This window comes from Vanellus vanellus (genome assembly GCF_965231255.1).
Source record: "Vanellus vanellus genome assembly, chromosome: 1".
NCBI lineage: Eukaryota > Metazoa > Chordata > Aves > Charadriiformes > Charadriidae > Vanellus > Vanellus vanellus.
Genome location: NC_138905.1, coordinates 161,842,933 through 161,857,764, shown reverse-complemented (window position 1 = coordinate 161,857,764; position 14,832 = coordinate 161,842,933). Strand labels below are relative to the sequence as shown.

Here is a 14,832-nt window from a genome sequence, read left to right as displayed (position 1 = left end):
CTCAGTCACTGTGGGATGAAGTCACACAGTGAAATGAAGTGGTACCTAAAGTGCTTAGAGTGTTAAATTAAAAGTAAGATTTTAAATGTCATTCTATTACACTCTTTTAATATTTCTTCACAGTACCTTATAAAACTAAACATGTTTTAAAAATACTCTTTTCCAGTTCAGGAAAACACTGCAACACAGAGTAAGAATAGTCTTTAAATTTTCTCTGTTTCTCCAGCAATTTAATACTTGTCTTGAAGCACATAGTATCTAGATGGTCATCTCTCCCTGTTTACATTCAGTAACCTACTAAACACCATTACAAGTCAGTACTAAATGCGATTTGTGCTTTACTTTGTTTGCAGACACGATTTTTTAAAATCACTTTCAGCTATTAGTGCAATAGTATCATCATTATGCCGCCCACCTCCAAGGACTACCCAGGAAAATTTGTCAATTCAGGGAAAAAAAGAAAATTAGTCTGTTCCTCTGCCTTTCACTGACCTCAGTCATGTGCTGAGGCAAAGGGGGGGAGGGGGAGAAATGGAGAAAATACCTAGACCCCAAAACCCAATGTGCGCAGATACAGTTATTTTATGCCTTGTGCAAACCCAATTACTCGCAGCAGGTTAGCGGGGGCGAGGAGGACGCTGACTAGCCGGGGATGAGTCCCCATCTCTGGGCCTACAGGACTTCAACGCTAGCGCCAAGGCTCCTGGGTTGGGAAGGTTACAAGAGATCCTGTGTTTTAATAGAAAGGTATTACAGCTTTCCTGGAAAGGTTACCGATCGGCACGGGCTTAGCACTACGTCTTCGGCCGGGCTGCGTCACCTCCCGTTTCTAATCCCGGCTCTCACGTAGGACGTAGGAGAGGCCGTGTTTCCCCGAGGAGTCGTAACTGTCATGGTAGGGGAGGCCGACCCACTCGGGCGGGTACGTCGTCGTGCTGTACACGAAGCACTCCACGACACCCTCAGCAGCCACCCGCGCCTCCCCTGCGCCGCCCTTCCCTTCCCACTCCACCACCTCGATGCTCATCAGGGTACGCTGGTACATGTCTGGGCAGCCTTCGAACTCATCGAGGAATTGCAGCATCTGGTCGTCAACCGAGTAAATCTCCCCGGCGACATGGTGTCCTGTTCCCGGGATGTTCAGCATGTAAGGAATGTTGTATTTTCCTGCAATCACCAGCGGGTACTTCTCAACCGTGCGGCCCCTTCCTTGGAATTTCGCTAGCCCCTTGGCCGTGTTGATCATGTGCTTGTAGTTGGGCTGGCCTTTCTTCAGCGTGCCGTAGACAAAGACACGAGCCATCGTACCTGCAAAAGCAGCTGAAAGACAGAGGTGTACGTTACCCACGTGGCTGCTGTGGCCAACGCGCGGGAGAACCGCACCCACGCCAAGACGCCTTGTGCACGCAAGACCCTTCAGGTGCATGCAAAAGTGGTCTCATCGTCATGGACCTGCTGGAGCATGTCCAGAGGAGAGCCACAAGGATGATCCGAGGGCTGGAGCACCTCTCCTATGAGGAGAGGCTGAAAGAGTTGGGGCTGTTCAGCCTGGAGAGGAGAAGGCTCTGGGGAGATCTTATTGCGGCCTTTCAGTACCTAAAGGGGCCCTACAGGAGAGCTGGGGAAGGACTTTTTACTAGGGCATGTAGCAATAGGACGAGAGGGGAAAGGCTTTAAACTGGAAGAGGGCAGGTTCAGATTAAACATTAGGAAGAAATTTTTCCCTTTGAAGGTGGTAAGGCATTGGAACAGGTTGCCCAGAGAGGTTGTTGAGGCCCCCATCCCTGGAGGTGTTCAAGGCCAGGCTGGACGTGGCCTTGGGCAACCCGGCCTAGTGAGAGGTGTCCCTGCCTATGTCAGGGGGGTTGGAACTCTATGATCTTCAAGGTCCTTTCCAACCTAAACCATTCTATGATAGTCCTACACCTCGTTTAAATATTGTACTAAATTCAAATACAGCTTTAAACTTTTCAGTCAAAAACTGTAACAGTGAAAAACAGACACCAGGAGAAAGCCACCCTTGCAGTTCTTTGCTGTACTCAAATCACATCCTGTGGGTTCTCTAAGGAATCTGCAACATCAACCAATGCATCCCTGAGCCTTTGGAAAAGCACAGAACCTTTTTTTCTTTATTTTTTTTTTCTCTCTCACCATTATGGGAGACATCCCAGTGATGAAAAGTGCCCACTTAGCACATCCTTTACAGGGGGAAAAAAATAATAATTAAAAAGCCATGGTTCAGGCTCAGCTAAGCAGACAGTCCTATGCTGCTCCACTGCATTTATGGTTCAACCAGTCCAGGTCAAACCTGGTTATTAAAACTTGCAGAAGTGAAGCCACAGTCAGTTTGTTTTCCCTTGTGATGGTGTTTTTTAAAGCCTGGACTGATGGACTTGGGCACACACTACCTGGGACACTGGGCGTCGCCACCTCAGGATGGGCCCAACGCACCCTGGGGCAGCACCACCTTCCCTCCCTCTTCTGCTCAGGTCCTCCTTTCACCGAGGCAGCACTCAGAACTTGAGAAACACCCTTTTTTTCAGTAACAGAAAAGACTGGTTGCAGTTTGGAAGTTTGTGTGGCTTCTTGGTTTATGGGAAAATAAAGCACAGTGGCATTAGTCACCTGAAAGGAAATGAATGCCTTCAAACTTTGGGTCATGTTGCATTGCATCTGCACACATTTGATGTTTGTTTTGTTTTTTTTTTTTTCCCAAATAGCAATACCAGCTCGGTCACAGTTTTACTAAAAAAAAGGGAAAAGAAAAGCAAGCTGCACGATGCTCGTAGCCGCAGCAAGCTAACGACGTACAAACTGGGACACCACCAAGCCGAACAGAGGACCTGTCTGTCACAGAGAGAGGGATGAAAAGGCTTTCACGTCAGACCTTACAAGCAAAATGAGGGATGCCGGCGGGGCAAGTTTAACCTGGCATCGAGTCATTTCATGGCCACACTGAAGGATTTTTGGTAACCCCAGCGCCGAGGTCCCACTTGCCAACTGACTGACAAATGCTAAAGAGCATGCTGCAGCTCTGGGGAGCGTAGCAGGGTGGCCTCCAGCACCCACAGCCCAAGCCAGTGGGTGCTAGCTGAAAGGACATGTCTGTCCTGCTCCACCAGGGGAGAGGGATCATGACAGCTCTCCATGGCGCTGCTGAGAAATCTTGGGCGACAAACCTCATTTACAGAGCTGGTAAGGCCAGACACCGTGGGCTTCACAAGCACCTTCACCCTTCATGTCTGAGGGAGCTGTACAAATGCTATTTCCATTTATTTACCTCGGGGGTAGGTGGGTGGAAGATGTGGTATTTCAGTGCTAACCAAACTGGCCAGGTAATGCCATGCTCCCGTCTTCCCCAGACACCCGAAAGTGCTAAGCCATCTCTGCCCGAAGTAGTCAATTCGCAGACAGGCTAGCCCTCTCTTGAAAATAGACCCTGAATGATGATGATGATCACCATTTATCTGTGAACATAAACCACTCAGAATTGGTTTAAATGGGAAAAAAGACTGGCTTTACTGAAAGAAAGGAGGGGGGGAAGGTACCCTCATTGTTCCTGGGTTATTTTTCATGCTCTGTCCTGTTTGTCCCCCATCATTTCTGTAGGGCATAAGCAGTTCTGCCCTGTTTGATGGTTTCCCATGTTTTGCCCCCAGTCACTGACTGGGCAGAGCCTCCCTCCCCATCACCCAACCCGGCCATCTGGCAGCTCCTCACCCAGCCCCCAGCATCAGGGGAGCACGTGCAGCTCCTTTTGGAAGAAGGGTCATTAAACAACGTATTTCAAGTTTGAAAAATCTTTAAAAGAAGATGGGAAGTAGAAACTTAATGTATTTGCTGCTATTTACTCTTATTTTAGTAGACTGTTAGCTCACGTCAGTTATCCAAAGGGGTACGTTGCTGGACAAGAGGAGTGTCATTTAAAATAATCAGTAGCGAAGCACTTTCCCCCTTGGTGGAATAAACAGTTTTTCTCTGTAACAGAACAAGAGTTTTCTAATCAAAACCAGTGTGTGCCTTTATTCACTGGCAAACAGCTTTCACTTAAGGAAAAAAAAAAAATCCGTGCTGATTTTCTCCCCCTGTATTTTATCAGATATACTTCAGTGTAATTTATCCTTCGTGACACAAACGAGTTTTTTGGGATGGAGTTTGTTCCCTCACAATAAAAAGAGCATTAATATTCAGTCGGTCTGACTACCTTTTATAAGAAAAATCATTACCTTTCAGATTGTGTTTTGAATAACAAAAACAGATCCTTCAGGAAGAAACTTGTCCCAGTGGGGATTGAGAAAGGATCAGAGTTAAGAACTGAAACATGCAATTAATTCCCATTAGGGGATTAGGGCACTCGTGTTCACTTTGAATCAGAAAAATGAATTGTGAATTAAATTGTTCACAACCAAGAGGTTACTTGTCAGAGTTAATAAGTTAAAAAATAAAAAGGGAAACCTAAAACGCACATTAAAAGCTCAATAGCGAGTGGTGCATCTGTAAGAAAAAGATACGCTTCATTTCCATTAAACAAAAGCTCTATCTCTACTGTACAGCTGGAGATAAGCTTCCAAAAAGTTTGCAGGAAAGAGTGTTACCCTTCGTGAAAATGAAGTACGCGTTTCTGATAGTGCGGCAGCCGGCTATTCGGAAAGGTTACTGATTTAAAGCAACACAGATGTCATCCTGGTGCAGGGCCCACAGAATTCAACAGCGACAACCCCAACCCTCGCTAACCCAGCTCTGGGTGAGTGTTTCTGGTTTAGCATTGGAGTAGGTGGGTGCAGCAGGCGATATACAAACGGAGATGGAGTGGGAATCTGAACGTTTCAGCCAGTGTTTGTGCAGAGCCGTGAGGCTGATGTACCAGTAGAGCTGGGGCTTCGTGGGCAGGCGGCCGCTGAGCTCCCCATCACACCACGGTGGTCCACAGCAGCTCTGTCGCTCATGCGAGATGGGCTGGGTGTGATGACTTCTTCTATTAAAAAAAAACCAAAACCAACAAAGCCAAGCCCAGACAAGCCTGCGTGAGGCGTGATTGCAATAAACTTGGTAAAAACATTTTCTGTATGTCGCTCCATATAAATAAGACCTCTACAAGTTTTCTGCGTGATAAATCTGGTCTTCTGTGTGCCCCGTCTCGTGTTGCAGAAAGGCTGTTAGACGTATTAGCATCATTTCGAGCACTCGCATATCGTGGGCTTTCAAAAGATTTTTAGCCACCTTGTGGCAGGAGAGTAAAGAGCAGAATTTTATTTGAGGGTCATTTCACAGACTTCCACTAAGCAGCTGAAAAGAGTTACAGCCCGCATCCCTTCGCTGAATCATCAACGAGAAGTTGCCTTTTCTCACTTGATCCAGTTTGACACTTCTTACCTACACTAAACCACCTAAGAGGAAAAGAAAACCCACCAAAAAACAAACAAAAAAACCAAACCCAGACTCTATAGTGAGTATTAGCTGCCAGGACAAAACAAACCCATTCAGAAGGTACTTTCATGAAATATTCATACCAGAATCATTAAAATTTAATGGCATGGAGAAATGCGAGTGAAATCATGTCATCTCTTCAAACTATTTCTTTTAGCTATGAAAGATGACCTGCTGGACCGCTTGCGGCATCAATTACTAGTTGCTTCGTTATATGAGATGCAAAGATGAGAAAATAAAGTCACTGTTTCAGGATCATGCAGGTAGAAGATGCTGTCGGGTGAAAATAAAAGCGTCTCATAACCAGGACTGGCCAGCAGCTCGGGTTGCCGCTCAGTGTTGGTGGTGGGGCTGCATCATCGTATCTACGCCTGCCCTCACCTACCAATGGAGTTTTGGGTCAGGGCTTTATTTTTCCCTCTCGGAGCCGAACAGCCCTGGTGCGGTGAGGGAGGGACAGGCGGCCACGGGGCCAGTCTCAGGCTCAGTCAACACACACTCGCAGATGAAGCTGAAGCGCTGCAACCAGGCTCTTTGCTCCCAGGTTATGCCTCAAACAAGACCTCGCTTCCCAAGCAGCAGCAGCTTTGACAATAAACATCCTTTTACCACGATCCAGACCCTTATTGGATCCTACCAGCTTCTTTTGAAAATAAAATACGAAATCGGGTGTGCGCTGTACCAGCTCCAGGGCTGTTCGCAATTGCAGTAGCAGGGGTTTTGGTTTTATTTTGCTGAAACTTTTTCTCCCAACTCAGAAAGTATCCATTTCTCTCCCTCCATACAGTAACATTATTTTCCCTTGAGAAAAATTCTCTGCGTTGGCTCGGTGACCAGATATAGTTACACATTAATTCTTCAGAAGTTTCTTGAAACTGTAGGAAACAGGTGAAAAAACAAAATGCCTTGAACTTTAAACTTGAGCCCAGTCTGTTTGAATGAAGCGAGTTTTAAGGTCACTCTTCACTCAATGCTAACTTTCAAGAAGGACTAACATGCCAGAGAGGACTCCTGGGACCGCATCCTGTTGGTCCTTTGATGCTTTCATTTTGTTGCTTGCTATTTTCTTTACAGCACAGACAAGGGCTTCCTGCCCAGGCCGACCCCTTTCCAACCTTGCTGAATACCTCGGAAAAAGTTTATGGCAAGACACCTTTCTTACATTAACCACAGAGGCACCAGCAAAACGATGGCTCCTTTGAAATCAAGAGGTTACGGTCTCCTCGCAGCAGTTGTCTGCTCAGAAACTGTGAGCTGCTGGTTTGTGAAAACAAACAAGAATATTAGAGTAACCAGTGTCATGTTGGACACTACTGGGCACTACCTGAAATGCCACTCAACCTACTTTGCAGATAATACTTTTCATTTCACTTTTGGATAGTATACATCCCCCAGCCAACAAATACGCCTGTGCTTAAGCTGGACTATCTTGGAGGTGTTTATCACCAGGAGACAGAGCGAGGACGCTTTCCCTTCGGACAAACACAATCACAATCAATCACACAATACTGCTCATATGTGCCTCACTGCCATTTGGCATCACAGAAAGCATTTGCTTTTTGTCTGTTTGAAACCATTTCAAAACACTTTCAACTCTACTGCATAGAGAAATTTCGTTAGATTAATTTTTACTACTACCAGAAAGAGTTTCACTCCCAAAGTGACTGTGAGGAGCAGCTGCGTTGGCTGGATGAGGGAAGAGTTGTAGATGTCATCTACCTTGACTTTAGCAAGGCTTTTGACACTGTCTCCCATAACATCCTCATTAGGAAGCTGAGGAAGTATGGGCTAGATGAGGTGACAGTGAGGTGGATTGAGAGCTGGCTGTGTGACAGAACTCAGAGGGTTGTGATCAGCAGCACAGAGTCTAGTTGGAGGCCTGTAACCAGCAGTGTCCCCCAGGGGTCAATACTTGGTCCAATTTTGTTTAATATATTCATTAATGACCTGGATGAGGGGACAGAGTGTATCCTCAGCAAGTTCGCTGATGATATCAAGCTGGGTGGGGTGGCTGACACCCCAGAGGGCCATGCTGCCATCCAGCGTGACCTGGACAGGCTGGAGAGCTGGGCAGAGAAGAACCTAATGAGGTTCAACAAAACCAAGTGCAAGGTCCTGGACCTGGGGAGGAAGAATGCAAAGCACCAGTATAGGTTAGGGGCGGACCTGCTGGGACGTAGTTCTGAGGAGAAGGATCTGTAGGTCCTAGTAGACAGTAAATTATCCATAAGCCAGCAATGTGTCCTTGTTGCCAAAAAGGCCAATGGAATCCTGGGCTGCATAGGGAAGACTGGCCAGTAGGTCGAAGGAGGTCATTCTCCCCCTCTACTCGGCACTGGTGAGGCCACAACTGGAATACTGTGTCCAGTTTTGGGCTCCCCAGTTCAAGAGGGACAGGGAACTGCTGGAGCGAGTCCAGTGAAGGGCAACTAAGATGATTAAGGGATTGGAGCATCTCCCTTATGAGGAAAGGCTGAGAGAGCTGGGACTCTTTAGCCTGGAGAAGAGAAGGCTGAGGGGAGACCTTATTACGGCATACAAGTGTCTAAAGGGTGGGTTGAAGGAGGATGGAGCCAGGCTCTTTTCAATGATTCCCAGTGACAGGACGAGGGGTAATGGGCACAAGTTAGAACACAGGAAGTTCCGTTCAAATACTCGGAAAAATTTCTTTACGGTGAGGGTGACAGAGCACTGGCACAGGCTGCCCAGGGAGGTGGTGGAGTCCCCTTCTCTGGAGATTTTCAAGACCTGCCTGGATGCAGTCCTGAGTAATGTGCTCTAGGCAATCCTGCTTTAGCAGGGGAGTTGGACTAGATGATCTCTAGAGGTCCCTTCCAACTCTGAAACTCTGTGATTCTGTGATTCCGTGATACAGAGGCCTCCAAGTGACAATCAGATAAAACCATCACATGCAAAAAGATGCTGGACACGTGCTGCAGAAACATGCTGGACCACACCCTCAGACTGATTAACAGACTAAATTTCTAGACAGTGCAGAGACAGGAGGGGACTGCCAGCACATTAGGTGGATGAGAAAAAGAGGATGAAGAAAATGGAAAGTCAATGGATGTGGACAAATTGAGTCAGGGAAGGCAAAAAAAGTTGCCCCTCCAAGAGAAGGGGCAGTAATATATTATAAGTATTATAAGTATTGACTGTTTTGTCCTAATACTAAGTAATAATATTGTATAGTATGTATAATATTATTGTATGACCCTCAGAGAGAATATTATATCAAGTTACCACAATTCAGAAACTTGTGGGCTACAAAAGTAGTTAGAAAGAGTTCAGGGCAGAGCACTGAGTCTGGGACTGTTTTTTTTGGGGCCACAGACTGGACAAGCAGGAGCTTAAACAGGAGCTGACGAGATGGGACATAATCACCTACAAATGCGGGTCAAGGTTTTATAGAAGCAACAATTGGTTCTCCACTTACATGAACACACAGCTGGCCAAAATTTCTGCATAGAATAATTAACGTTCTGCATAGAATAATTAACGTGGATAGGAACAGCTTTCTAATGATAAGAACAGATAGGGCATAAGAACAACCATAATAAGTCACCACAAAAAGGCTCGAGAGCCCCATGTCCCCTATATGAGGGTGGTCAACAGCAAACACTGCATCGAGAGCGCAAGAACAGGGCAAAGCAACAGTGATGAGTTTCCAGACTTGGGTCAAGACCTTTCCCATGCCAGAGGTGACGAGCACCGTGGTGCCAAAAGGCCTTTTCCTCCTGTCAGTTCACACGACCGCAATTGTGAATGGTCAGCAATGGCAACAGCCTGTGGCAGGCAGCCCCACGCCCCCACTCCACACGAGTCCATGAGACACAAATTGCTTCAGGGTTTGGTTTCTTTTTTCTCCTCCCCCTGCCACTTGGCTTGCTTCATCTGAGGGCTCTTACTCCGGATCAGGGGTCTCTGTGCACCTCCTCCCTGCCATCAGATACTTTTTCAGCTCTGGCTGTCTTCTAGGCTGACGAGTTCACGTGTATTTAACAGAATGGAAAACACTCCTTACCTGCGATCATCTTTGCCACCTCTTCCTCTAACTTTTCTGATTCCCCTGTAGTTTTTTGAGATAGGAAAACCAGAACTGAAATCTTTGAGAAGGGATAAACCATGGATTTATGCAGAGATGCAAATGACCTCTCCTGTTCTGTTCACGCTCCTTTCCCTCCAAAGCCTTTTTGACTGCTACTGAGCAACGGGCTGATGGTTTGGAAGAACACAACGATACCTCAGGCCATCTTGTCCTCGATTGGCAACCGGGGTGTGAAGCATTTACCGAAAATCCAACAGTGTTCAAGCCTTGAAAACCAGAATTCTTGAAAAATAAGTACTTGTCCAAACTGTCATGGATCCTATGGTTAATCTTGCTTTTGGGAAAGGTAGCAGATTAGATAGATAGATGGCTTCTCAAAATTCCACTCAGCACAGTGGGTCCTTATGATGCTGTTTCAAGTACACGACAATTAATTTAAATGGCATACACAGAAATGTCTCATCTTTGCACCTTTAGGGCAGATGCTTAAACTGTTACATCTACACAAATTGGGGGGGGAACACTCCAAAACTGGAGCATTTACTTCAAACACCAGATTGCCATTTACAGGAAAAAAAGTAGAAAACAACTTTTGATAGGGCAGCCCTGCCATGCCAGCCCTGCTGCCAGGACCCTTTCGGATGCCACCGCGAATTTGAAGTGGCTTCCATCATTGCCATGCAGAGCACAGCCCAGGCTCTCAAACCGCCGACATCCTGAAGCCGAGGACAGAGCCGGCGGCTTGGCCGGGCTCCCCGCGAGGTCGGCACACTGATTTACATGCCAATACCCGGAGCGGTCAGTTTTGGACCCAGAAGAGCATCCCGGCCTGCAAAACACGGCGAATGCTTTTGAGTACCTAGGCATGGGAACATATTTTTCCACACTGAAAAGAAGAGGAGAGAGAGAGAAAGGGAAGAGAGAAAAGATGAGGTCTGGGTGAGATCGTGAGGTGCCTTTCCACAAGGGACACAGGGGGGGACGGCTGCACAACGCCGCTCTGTGAGGAGGGGAGAGGCACCCGCAGGTCACGGCACAGCACCGGCCCCTCATCCCTCAGCAGCGCGGCTGAGCCTGGAAAGGAGATTGTAAATAGATCCCCATCGTTCAGCGACAGGAGCCTCCCGCCAGGAGGAGCCTGTGGCTCTGGAGGCCATCTTATGGCTTTGCTCCGGCCGGTGTGGAGGTGCCATGGCCCAGGGCTGCTGGAGGGATGGGCTCTGCCTGGTGCCTCTCAGGCCGTGCCATGTGGCCAGCCAGGCAAGATGGCAGCCGGCCATCCCCACGGAATAGCGGGGGGCCGCTCGGGCCAGTGGCTCCACCAGCAGCAGCAGGACGGCTCACCGGGATGAGCCTCGCAGCAGCCTGCAGAGGGGTCGTGGCAACACCGTGCTCCTCAAACCTCGCTAAAAACCAAATGGAAGCGCAGACGTTCGAGGAGCAAAGTCTGCTCTGCTAAATGAGTCACACCGAAAATCCAGGTATCAAGCCAGGAACCGTGTCACGTAACACTGCGCTATTTTTCCTCTAGAAACCACTGACCTATGCCGGTGTGGATCGGCTACTGAAACACAAACCTTTGAGCAACGTGGCAGAAATGAAGCATTGGAAAACTCCAACAAACTGTTTGGTTTTGTTTTTTTTTTTCAGCCTGCAATTCCTTGGGGAATGACAGGCTGCTTTTAAGGGTCAAGGAAAGGTAATTTATACACATTTACAGCATCCACATCCACACACAAGGATTTTCTACACAGAGCCATGCTTTGCTCGTGAAGCGTTAGTGGCCCATGGAAAAGGAGAGAGGAGGATTAAAACCAGCTGTACTGGAGGAGCCACCAGATTTAAACACAAACAATATTTTAAATATTCAACCAGGAAGGTACAGATGGCGTGGGGTAACGGCCAACAGGTTCACTCGGAAGCAGAGCCATACAAATTTTATGAGGCTCAGAAGGAGCAGTAGATAATAAGGTATATCTGTACTCATAGAAGATACACTAACATGAATGCTTTTTTATTTGTACCTATGCCACTAGGTAGCAGTGGAAGAAGAGGAGGTCCTTCTTGACATTTGGAGGACTGCAGCTGAGGTTACTAAGAGTGAAAAAAAAAAAGTGGAATATTCATATAGTAATAAAGGAGAATTGTAGAATGACTGGTTTGCGGCTACAGCTCTGAAGCAAGTCAAACTGCCGGTCTGGAGACTGCCATTGGACAAACAGTGGAAAATGTGAAAAGATGAAAAAATTTCAACAGATCTTTGTTATGTGATACACAGAAATATTTTCCTTCCACTTTATTTAATTTATTCAGGTCATTTTTTTTTTAAGAAAAGAAACTGATTATCTTTTTTTGGAGGGGGGTTGTTTGTTTTTTTTCCCTATTTTTTTTTTAAAGAAGGGAGGCTTGTACCATCCTTTCAGTCTATGAATCAAATTTGTGGAAAAGCATAATATTTAACATGTGACATACTAGTAACAAAACAAATCAGCTCAACAGGCTGCCCTGAGAATTGAGCTTGAGTCACCATCCTTGGAGGTATTTAAAAGATGCGCAAACATGGTGCTTAGGAACATGGTTTAGTGGTAGACTTGGTAGAGTTAGGTTAACGTTGGACTTGATGATATTAAAAGTTTTTTCCAACCTAAATGATTCCACGATTCTATGCTATTCTAATTCACTAGTTATTTTATTTGCCTAATTAATCAAACGTGTAGGCAAGTCTTACTTTGATAAGCTATGCAGGTAGTTTTAATTAATAAAAAGACTTTTTTTTAAAGTGAATTTCAGCTTGCAGCTCAACGCAAGTCAAAAATAAAAACCCAATCCATATCTCAGCAACAAATCTCTTCCACCATTTTCTCATATAATAAAAGGTAAGAAAATAGAAACCAAAACAGAACACCAAATCAAAACTACAAAGAACCATGAACAGATGTATATAATTACTTCATTCCCACTGAGGCATATCACTTCTGTTTAGAAATTCATAGTGAGTTTACTATAGAAAAGATAAAAAGTCGCAGATCTCCATGAAAAGAAAACTAATGAGTTATTTCAACTGTCCGGGTCTTGATTTTTGTTCTCCAAGAAAGACTTGCAAAGTCTTGCAATGAAATCTGAAACATACCTCGTCTCCTTCTTCATCAAGTGGGAAAGCATCCTTATCTCAAAGTAAATACATTTACTAGACTGCTGTCGTCTACACAGAAGAAACAAATACATATTCTGGGGGCATCCAAAAAAAGCCTGTAATGGCACTCAGCGAGGCACTGGAGTAATTGCTTTCAGATCCAGAAGACATACTGACCAGAATCTCAAATATCCTCCTGCCTGCTAGAGTCAAAGATAAGCAAGAAGACAAGAAATTCCCAATTTGTTTGTTTGTGTCTTGAAAGGATGTGTTGAATGAAATGTTTACTTTCAGGTAAGGAGTGGTTTCACCTCTGATGCAGAAACAGGTTCTGTAGTCTGATGCAAAATTTAACATAGGTCTGTATTTACTGAAGAACCAGGAAAACCAGCTATAAAAGCCCTTAAATCTGCTGGAGCCACACGAGGCTCACTAGAAATACTGATGGAAATAATTCCACATCTCTACTTAGATATACATTTGCAACTGCAAAAAAGCTATTTTAGTTTCAAGATGCCATGTAGAATTTACTCTAATTGAAGGTCTCTTTGGCAGTGTCCAGGATTCCTGGAAGGAAGCTTTAATGAAAGGCATCTTAAGCCAGTGGTCTGGCTGTAATAAGAAAACATTATATAATATTCATCTGAATTATATAGACATTTATATGAGACAGAAGTATTTACAAATAAAATATTTATATAAATGAAAATAGCTTTATACATGCTGTGCAGCTTCTTTTCAGTGACCTTTGAGAAGGAATTTCTGTTACTAACTTGATAAAGGAAAAAGAACAGAATCAAGTACTGGAAGTAAATGAGAAGGGGAATAATATGCAATGTAGTTCTGAATGCAAAAAAGCCAGACTAATGTCATTAAAACAACCTCCTTCGACAAGGATAATGTAATGGACTTGGAGTCAAGTAAAACACTTCATTTAAAATGCAGTCAAAATATCTCCAGACCAAGTCATAGGGAAAAACTGTATATGAATAAGGAGTTAGTTAAGGGAAGGACTATATTAAAATAAGCAGTAATATGCACAGACAGAAGTTAGTGGTCATATTCCTCAGGAATCAATGCTATTTTATTTATTAGTGGTCTTGCTACAGCGAGTAGTTGAGTGCCTACCACAGCTGTGCGTGATGCATCCTGAGGAGGACTAGTTCATGCTACAGACATATTAGATAGCCTATGAACTATGTAATTGAAATAAGATGGCTTTTAATGATACAAAGTGTGGAAATATGTGCTTAGGGACCACTGACAAGAGCTTCTGGGGACTCTTCACTTGAAGGAAACAAAGGAATCATAGAATACATCAAGTTGGAAGGGACATTAAACCATATGACTTCAAGTGTTGCCCAGATGCTCCTTGAACTCTGACAGGCTTGGTTCCATGACCACTTCCCTGGGGAGCCTGTTCCAGTGACCGACCACCCTCTCAGTGAAGAACCTTTTCCCAATGTCCAACCTGAACTTCCTCTGTTACAACTTCATTTGATTCCCTTGTGTCCTATCGCTGGTCACCAGAGAGAGGAGATCAGCACCTGCCCCTCCACTGCCCCCCTTGAGGAAGTTGTAGACTGTGATGAACTCACCCCTCAGCCTTCTCCAAGCTGAACAAACCAAGTGACTTCAGCTGCTCCTCAGAAGTCTTGCCCTCAAGGCCTTTCACCATCTTGGTCGCCCTCCTCTGGACACACTCTAATAGTTTGATGTCCTTCCTGTACTGAGGCACCCAAAACTGCACACAGTACTCAAGGTGGGGCTGCACCAGTGCGGTGTAAAGTGGGACAATCACCTCCCTCAAGCAGCTAGTGATGCTGTGCTTGATGCACCCCAGAACACAGTTGGGCCTTTTGGCTGCCAGGGCACAGTGTTGGCTCATAGTCAACTTGCCATCAACCCAACCCCCCAGACCTTTTCCATAGGGCTGCTCTCTAGCCTCTCGTCCCCCAATTTGTATGTATAACCAGGATTACCCCGTCCCAGGTGGGGAATTCGGCACTTGCCCTTGTTAAATTTCATAAAAGCTCTACATGAGCAAGCCATGTGTACTCACAGACCAGAAAGCCAACTGTATCTTGGGCTGCATCAAAAGAAGCGTGGCTAGCAGGTTGAGGGAGGTGTTTCTGCCCCTCTACTCTGCTCTGGTGAGACCCCACTTGGAGTACTGTGTCCAGTTCTGGGGCCCCGCAACATAAGAAGGACGTGGACCTGTTGG

The 14,832-nt window shown here is 45.6% G+C and overlaps 1 protein-coding gene across 1 annotated transcript in view; it reads right to left on the bottom strand.

Annotated features, from left to right (window-relative positions):
- Positions 1-616: 616 nt before the first annotated feature.
- GGACT (gamma-glutamylamine cyclotransferase) overlaps positions 617-14,832 on the bottom strand; it is a 29,999-nt gene continuing 15,783 nt past the window's right edge. The window contains exon 2 of the mRNA XM_082495224.1: positions 617-1,320. Coding sequence (XP_082351350.1) covers positions 830-1,303 — 474 coding nt within the window. The 5' untranslated portion in view covers positions 1,304-1,320 and the 3' untranslated portion in view covers positions 617-829. The remainder of the gene's footprint in view (positions 1,321-14,832) is intronic.